Source organism: Callithrix jacchus, chromosome 12 (genome assembly GCF_049354715.1).
Source record: "Callithrix jacchus isolate 240 chromosome 12, calJac240_pri, whole genome shotgun sequence".
In the NCBI taxonomy this organism is placed as follows: domain Eukaryota; kingdom Metazoa; phylum Chordata; class Mammalia; order Primates; family Cebidae; genus Callithrix; species Callithrix jacchus.
In genome coordinates, this window is record NC_133513.1 from 125969072 (window position 1) to 125977837 (window position 8766).

Consider the following 8766-nt stretch of genomic DNA (forward strand, 5'->3'; position numbering starts at 1 on the left):
TTCTGTCCGAAAGAGCCTGTGGTCGCAGGCGCGGGGCCCATCTCCACCAGCCCCGGTGGCTTCAGGCCATGGCGACAGCGGAAGAGGTGCCAAGTGTGGCTCTCCGACGGCCCTGCTGACCCTGACCTGTGCTCCTCTCCCTCCAGGTCGTGCACACGCACAAGCCACACTTCATGGCCCTGCACTGTCAGGAGTTCGGAGGGAAGAACTATGAGGCCTCCATGTCCCACGTGGGCAAGTTCGTCAAGTAAGTCTCGGGGAGGGTGCTGGCGTATGTCACCTTCCCGGGGTGTGGGTGCTGGCGTGTCCCCTTCCCGGGGTGTGGGTGCTGGCGTGTCCCCTTCCCGGGGTGTGGGTGCTGGCGTGTCCCCTTCCCCGGGGTGTGGGTGCTGGCGTGTCCCCTTCCCGGGGTGTGGGTGCTGGCGTGTCCCCTTCCCGGGGTGTGGGTGCTGGTGTGTCCCCTTCCCGGGGTGTGGGTGCTGGTGTGTCCCCTTCCCGGGGTGTGGGTGCTGGCGTGTCCCCTTCCGTGGGGTGTGGGGCAGGTGCTGGTGTGTCCCCTTCCCCGGGGTGTGGGTGCTGGCAGGCGGGTGCTGGTGTGTCCCCTTCCCCGGGGGTGTGGGTGCTGGCGTGTCCCCTTCCCTTCCATGGGGGTGTGGGTGCTGGCGTGTCCCCTTCCCGGGGTGTGGGTGCTGGCGTGTCCCCTTCCCCGGGGTGTGGGTGCTGGCGTGTCCCCTTCCCCGGGGTGTGGGTGCTGGCGTGTCCCCTTCCCTGGGGTGTGGGTGCTGGTGTGTCCCCTTCCCCGGGGTGTGGGTGCTGCTGTGTCCCCTTCCCCGGGGTGTGGGTGCTGGCGTGTCCCCTTCCCCGGGGTGTGGGTGCTGGTGTGTCCCCTTCCCCGGGGTGTGGGTGCTGGTGTGTCCCCTTCCCCGGGGTGTGGGTGCTGGTGTGTCCCCTTCCCCCGGGGTGTGGGTGCTGGTGTGTCCCCTTCCCCGGGGTGTGGGTGCTGGCGGGCGGGTGCTGGTGTGTCCCCTTCCCCGGGGTGTGGGTGCTGGTGTGTCCCCTTCCCCGGGGTGTGGGTGCTGGTGTGTCCCCTTCCCCGGGGGTGTGGGTGCTGGTGGGCGGGTGCTGGGACACATCCCCTTCCATGGGGGTGTGGGTGCTGGCGGGCGGGTGCTGGGACACATCCCCTTCCATGGGGGTGTGGGTGCTGGCGGGCAGGTGCTGGGACACATCCCCTTCCCTGGGGGTGTGGGTGCTGGTGGGCAGGTACTGGTGTGTCCCCTTCCCTGGCGGTGTGGGTGCCGGCGGAGCAGATGCTGGTGTGTGTCCCCCTCCCCGGGGGTGTGGGTGCTGGCGGGACAGGTGCTGGTTTGTCCCCTTCCCTGGGAGTGTGTGTGCTGGCGGAGCAGGTGCTGGTGTGTGTCCCCTTCCTTGGGGGTGTGGGTGGGGCAGGTTGGGTGCTGGTGTATCCCTTTCCCCGGGGGGTGTGGGTGCCGGCAGGATGGGTGCTGGTGTGTGTCCCCTTCCTGGGGGGTGTGGGTACCAGCAGGGCGGGTGCTGGTGTGTGTCACCTTCCCTAGGGGTGTGGGTGCTGGCAGGGCTGCTGCTGGTATGTGTCCCCTTCCTCGGGGATGTGGGTCCTGGGGGTGGCATCTTATGATGGTACTGTGATCCCCAGCCTCACCATTTGGGACTCACTTGGGGGTCATTTTGGCTGAGTCTCAGTTTTCCAGAGAGAGGAGTGGCCTAGACGTGTGGCTGCAACCCTCCTGGGGCAGCGATGGAAGGCAGGGTCTGTGTTCTCGGGCCAGGTATGTGAGCCCTGGTACTGAGTGGAGCCGTCCCAGTGCGGGTGTGTCTGAGGCCTAGGCCTGCAGTGGCCCGGGTACACATCCCACTGAGATGCATCCATCTCAGGGAGGTCGGCTGGGAGCATTCATCCTCTGTGGAAGCGAAGTCTCCACCGTTAAGGAGGAAGGTGCCACGCATGTGGTCCCAGTGTGCACGCCCTGAGGCTCCTGAGGGGGCTGGCCCAACTGGGTCCTGCCTGGGAAGAGGGGCTGCCCCGACCTGGGGCATCCAGGAGTGGACAGGAGCAGGTAGGGGCAGGCAGGCAGGCTTGTGTTCAGACATGGGGCCTCCCGCCGGCCACTCCTAACAGTGTGCTGTATTTTCCCGAGGCCACAGCAGTGAAGCCTGTCCTGTGTGTCCCCTACAGTGTGGCCCTGGCACATGCCCATGTTGGGGGCCCTGTCTCCACCTGCAGACCCTGGGCACGCCCTGGCTTCCTTGCAGCATGAGCACTCTGGGGGTGGACGCAGCTAGCCCTGGTCGGGACCCCTGGACAGAGCTGCCGGGACCCCGGCCTGGTGCCAGTGCCAGTGCGAGCGGGCCTCCAGGGATCCCAGCCGTCGCATCCTCACGTCCAGGCGCTGGCTGTCCTGGAGTGGCATAAGCCCTCCATCCTGACTCCCAGCATGGGGTCCTTAGCAGAACAGTGGTAGTTTCAGCTGCCAGAAAAACTGCCACAACTTCCCAAAATGATCTATACTTTAAGGCAGTTTTCACCGAAATCTTCACGGCATTCTTCCTCACACTCAACAGACTAACACTAAAATTGCTGTTTAGGAGCAAAGGGTCAAGAATAGCTAAAAGAATCCTGAAGGAAACCAAGTGGGTTCTCACCCAGCTAGACCCCAGGGCTCATCCTGAAGCAGCGGGCAGGTGGCGTCGTGCAGGTGCCCAGGCCTGAGAGGGGAGTGGAGGCCCCGCCCAGACCCTCCGAGGCTGCCCCTGCAGGAGGAAGGTGGGCACGGGGTCGATGGGGTCCTGTGTTGGGAAGAAGAAACTGGACCCCTGCTTTGTGTCCTCAGCAGCCACTTCCCACTCACCCTATGTAAGACGAATTTCAGTTGTATTGAGGATATAAATGTCAAAGCCAGCATTAAAACTTCCAGTCTCAAATGCCGGAGAAAATCTTTACAGTTTTGGGATGAGAGATTTCTTTTAAAATGTGCAGGAAGTGCAGCCATGTTAAAGCCCAGCGTTTGCTTATGAAAAAGCACTCTGAACGAGGCGACAATGAAGCCACTGTGGGAAAGATCCCTGCAGCTCACATTGCTGACGAAACTGGAGCTTAGATCTGTGAACTCAGTCAGTCAGGAAGGAAAGGAAAGCACCCCTGTTGGGAAGTGGACACCTCAGGAGGGAGAGGAGAAGGTGGGGACAGACCCTGAGCACGCGGGATGCGGGACGCCGCCCTCACAGCAGGCGGGACAGCTGGACAGGAGCCAGGCCGCCCTGCCTGGTTTCAGAGCCGCACCGCGGAGCGTGGCCCCCGCTCATTCCTCCGCACGCGATGCTAACGTACATCGTTGTGCTTTTTGCTTCAGACAGTTTTGTTTTTAAAAACGATTCAGAGGTGAGAAAAACGCCCTTTAGTTTGACCAGTTCGTGGGTTGATTTGTGTGGATTCTGGTTTTTATGTGGCACGGTTCTCTGTCAGCCTGAAGAACAATTATTTTAGCACAAGTCAGCTGCTGATGAATTTTCTCAGCTTTTGTTTGTCTGAAAAGGTCCTTGTCCTCAGTGTTGAAAGACGTGTTTGTTGTGAATAGAATTCGAGCCTGTGGATGTTTCCCTGTCACTGCCTTAATGACGTCTCCCCATTGTCTTCTGTACTGCACTGCTGCCGCCAAGAGTCTCCGCGTTGTTCGCTCTTCATCTTCTTGTGTATAATGTGTCCTTTCCCCGCTGCTAGGTTTTGTCTTTATAGCTGGTTCTCAGCAACCTGATTATTCCGTGGCTGCTCTGATGTTCCTGATTATTCTGTGTCTGCTCTGATGTCCCTGATTATTCCGTGTTGCTCTGATGTCCCTGATTATTCCATGTCTGCTCTGATTCCTGATTATTCCGTGGCTGCTCTAATGTCCCTGATTATTCCGTGTTGCTCTGATGTTCCTGATTATTCTGTGTCTGCTCTGATTCCTGATTATTCCGTGTTGCTCTGATGTCCCTGATTATTCTGTGTCTGCTCTGATGTCCCTGATTATTCTGTGTCTGCTCTGATTCCTGATTATTCCGTGGCTGCTCTGATGTCCCTGATTATTCCGTGGCTGCTCTGATGTCCCTGATTATTCCGTGTCTGCTCTGATGTCCCTGATTATTCTGTGTAGCGCTGATGTCCCTGATTATTCCGTGTCTGCTCTGATGTCCCTGATGATTCCGCTTCTGCTCTGATGTTCCTGATTATTCCGTGTTGCTCTGATGTTCCTGATTATTCCGTGTCTGCTCTGATGTCCCTGATTATTCCATGGCTGCTCTGATGTCCCTGATTATTCTGTGTCTGCTCTGATTTCCCTGATTATTCCGTGGCTGTTCCGATGTCCCTGATGATTCCGCTTCTGCTCTGACGTTCCTGATTATTCCGTGTAGCTCTGATGTCCCTGATTATTCTGTGTCTGCTCTGATGTCCCTGATGATTCCGTGGCTGCTCTGATGTCCCTGATTATTCTGTGTCTGCTCTGATTTCCCTGATTATTCCGTGGCTGTTCCGATGTCCCTGATGATTCCGTGTCTGCTCTGATTTCCCTGATTATTCCGTGGCTGCTCTGATGTCCCTGATTATTCTGTGTCTGCTCTGATTTCCCTGATGATTCCGTGTCTGCTCTGATGTCCCTGATTATTCCGTGTCTGCTCTGATGTCCCTGATTATTCCGTGGCTGCTCTGATGTCCCTGATGATTCCGCTTCTGCTCTGACGTTCCTGATTATTCCGTGTAGCTCTGATGGCCCTGATTATTCTGTGTCTGCTCTGATCCTCCTTCCGTTGATCTCGCCTGCACAGTTTGAGCGTTTGCAGCCTGATTCTCATTTTAATCAGATTTGGGGAACTTTGTTGCTTCTTTAAAGGCTGCTGTTCTTTCCCTTCCCTCCTCTTCTGTACTCAGGCTCGGGTTACCTGATGTGAGTTGCCTGGTGCTGCCCCACACACAGCCTCTCTAGGTCTTCTGACTTTTTCAGTTCGTGCCCCTGAGTTCCACTTTGGGTCGTGTCTGCTGCGGTCTTTTCAGCCGCCTGGCGCTCTTCTGCTGCAGGCTTCCATCTTCCCTGAAGTCCATGCGGTGAACTTGTTCATTTCTGCCTGTTTCTCAGCTCCTGGAGGCTCATGTGCAGTCTCCCCGTCCTCGCTTTCCTCCACTCTCCGGTCACATCTGTGATGGCTGTTTCCAGCTGCTTCCAGCTCATGCCGTCATTTTTGTCCCTTCTGGGTCTGTTTCTGTTGACTGCTTTTTCACAGGATTGTGGGTCACATTTCGTTGCTGCTTCACACATCAGGTTATTTTCGACACAATTCCAGACGTTGCGAATGTTGTGCTGTTGAGTGTCTCTTCCTCCAGAGCATGTTGAAGGTGTGTTTGCAGCGGTTGAGCCGCCGGGGGGTCGGCGTCAGCCTATCATGCCGCTCTCTTCCTTGCCCTTCTCTACTGGTGCTTTTACTTTCTCACACGTGGACGCCCCTTCTTCCTGACACATGCACTGGCTGAGTCACAGGGTGCTGGTCTCCTTTCTCCCCACCGTCTTGAATGAGCAAGCATGGGTGGGGGGCAGACAGGTGGGGCCTCGTCCTCCTGGTCACGGCCCCAGGGGTGTGCGGTGGCCTCCTGGGCAGCCGTGCTTTGTGCAGCCAGTGGTGAGGTTACCTCCTTGAGGCTTTCCTGATGATGAAATGTGACCAGCAGGATGGACGGTCGGTGACAATGGTGTGCCTGGAGGTCCTCTCCTTCCTTTATGGTCGTAAGGCCATGGCCACTCAGCCACCATCCTCACTGTCCCTCTGGGAGGAGCAGATGGGGACAGAGCTGCTGGGGCTCTGGGCTGCCTGTGCCCCAGCCTGTGTGTGCTGGTGGCGATTGTGGGGTGTCCAGTTTCTCTCTTGAGGCCAACGTGAGCTACCGGGAGACCTCTCCGCCAAGAGCTTAGAGTAGCCCTTCCCTTGTATGGGACCTTCTCACTGTTTCTGTCCCTGGGAGGCCTCAGACCTTGGCGTCTCACTACTGGGTGGAGACCAGAGCCTGCGGGTTCGTGAGCTCTCCACATGCCGAGAGCTCGAGGTGAGGCCAGCTCCTGCCGTGGCTGCTGCCCCTCCCTGCCCTCTGCCTGTCATCGGTGATGTGCCCCTGGCGCTGGGGCCCGTCCTGATGCCTCGTGGGCCTCTCGTGAGGTGTGAGGCATCTGCGTGGCTTTTCCTCAGCAACTTCCTTTCTTCCTTCCAGAGAACTTTTGTCAAGTGATTCGATGAAAGAATATAACAGGGCTCGAGTCTACCTGGACGAGAACTACAAATCCCAGGAGCACTTCACGGTGAGTCCCTTCCGCTGCCCAGTGCAGGGGTCAGCCCTTCGCCTGTGTAAATGGAGAGGGGGTCCGGTGCGCCCCACCCTGAGCCTCACTCCTGCTGCCCTACCTTGCGCTCCTGCAGCCTGCTTGGTGGTTTGCTGGGCAGTCTGAGCCCAGGGCCGGCCTGGCAGGGAAGATGGCCTGGCACGCACAGGGTCCTGTGGCTCCAGACCGAGCCCAAGCAGGAGTTGGGAAGTGACAGCCTGGGAGGGGCCCAGGGCCTCAGGGTGTGTGAAAGAAGGAGTCTGGGGTTCCGGGCGTGTAGATGAGATGTTGGACGGCAGCGGCAATCTGCTCCAAGAGCCACTGTCACCAGCCATGCTGGGCTCCAGCTTGGCCTGGCCCGTCCCTTCCTGAGCCCTGAGGATGCGGGGCTGGGGCGGCGTCCCACCTTCAGAGTGGCTGTTCTTGGGGTGAGTGCAGGGGAGGGGGACATAGCCTTTCACAGGGCTGGGAAAGACCTGTCCCAAAGACTTGTCCCTCCTCTGCGGTCCCCCATCAGGTAGACACGTGAGATGGTGGCCCCGGGGTATGTGGCAGCCACAGAGACAAAGGTACCAGGTGTCTGGGAAGGGGCCGGAAGCTCCTCAGAGGAAGGGACGCTCTGCAGGTTGTAAATAAATTGCCATTGGTTCAGAGACCCACATCTTAAATTCCGTCTTTATGCCCTGGGCCCCTTGTCCTGGGTCCGTCTCCCCCATCTCTGGGGAGGCCCTGGGTCCCCTGGCCTGGGTCCATCTCCCCCATCTCTGGGGAGGCCCTGGGTCCCCTGGCCTGGGTCCATCTCCCCTGTCTCTGGGGAGGCCCTGGGCCCCTTGTCCTGGGTCCGTCTCCCCCATCTCTGGGTAGGCCCTGGGTCCCCTGGCCTGGATCCGTCTCCACCGTCTCTGGGTAGGCCCTGGGTCCCCTGGCCTGGGTCCATCTTCCCTGTCTCTGGGGAGGCCCTGGGCCCCTTGTCCTGGGTCTGTCTCCCCCATCTCTGGGTAGGCCCTGGGTCCCCTGGCCTGGGTCCGTCTCCACCATCTCTGGGTAGGCCCTGGGTCCCCTGGCCTGGGTCCATCTCCCCTGTCTCTGGGTAGGCCCTGGGTCCCCTGGCCTGGGTCTATCTCCCCTGTCTCTGGGGAGGCCCTGGGTCCCCTGGCCTGGGTCCATCTCCCCTGTCTCTGGGGAGGCCCTAGGTTTCCTTGACCCGGGTTCATCTCCTGGCCTTCTGTCCCCAGCATCAATGCCCACCAGCCGTGATTCCGCTGCTGTGTGACAGGCCCTTGTTCATCTACCTCTTCCAGGTGTGCGCCCGTGGGCGGCAGTGCTGAGGGCGTCGTGCTCCAGTGCTCCCTGCCCTGTGGGTGGGACTCTCATTGCTCTTTGGGCTCAAGGGCCATCTCACAAGCTTGGCATTTGGGCATCTAGTGCCAGTTACTCAGTGTCCCTGTCCCTGAGATGCTCACACAGCTGTTCTGCATGGCTCCAGCCATAGTGGAGTCTGCACAAACCCCAGGAATCCCTCGTGTGGCCTCTGCCCCTCGTGCTAGCAAGCAGCTGCTCCCGGCCTCAGGCCTCCCCCACCCGCACTGAGGGGGCTGCTCCTCGTGCTCTGTGGGGCACATGGAGACCACAGGGCCTACTCGAACCGCAGCCAAGGCCCTCATCCCCATGCTCAGGGTGGAGCTCCTCCTGTCAGCCCTCCTCCCTCTCCCACCATGGTCCCTCCTCCCTGCCGGCTTCATCCTCTCAGCTCTGCCATCCTCTCCCTGAAGAGGCAGCTTCCTTGACCTCTCACTCTCCTCTGCCACAACCCAACTTCCTGTGTTTCCCAAGTGGGGCTTATTCAGATGAAAAAGAAAGCTGAAAAAGCAGCAGGTTAGACATGGCAGAAAAAAAGAGAAGGGGATTGGACTTGAAGACAGCCACAAACACGACTCACTGTGAAACAGAGAAGGACTAGAAAGTTGATGGAGATCACCGTGAAATACCAGGTGTCCTAACACGTGTGGCCGGAGGCCCAGCAGGAGCCGAAGAGGAAGCAGACGGGGCAGTGCTTACAGAAGTTAAGTCAGCGTTCATGAGACTTACAACAGACCCCAATACTACAGCAAGCTTCAAGCCGAATACACAAACCAGCGCACGTCAGAGTGGGATTGGTGACAGCGTTTACACTTCAAGCCGAATAGACAAACCAGCGCATGTCAGAGTGGGATTGGTGACAGAATTTACACTTCAAGCCGAATAGACAAACCAGCGCACATCAGAGTGGGATTGGTGACAGCATTTACACTTCAGACCGAATACACAAACCAGCACACATCAGAGTGGGATTGGTGACAGCATTTACACTTAAGACCGAATACACAAACCAGCGCACGTCAGAGTC

At 58.7% G+C, this 8766-nt stretch overlaps 1 protein-coding gene across 3 annotated transcripts in view; it reads left to right on the plus strand.

The window, feature by feature from the left end:
• Positions 1–8766, plus strand: part of INPP5A (inositol polyphosphate-5-phosphatase A) — a 262671-nt gene that overhangs the window by 121585 nt on the left and 132320 nt on the right. For all 3 annotated transcript variants that reach the window (XM_078346807.1, XM_008978944.5, XM_035269558.3), the window contains 2 exons: positions 147–247; positions 6272–6359. In XM_078346807.1, the coding sequence (XP_078202933.1) occupies positions 147–247; positions 6272–6359 (189 nt within the window). The remainder of the gene's footprint in view (positions 1–146; positions 248–6271; positions 6360–8766) is intronic.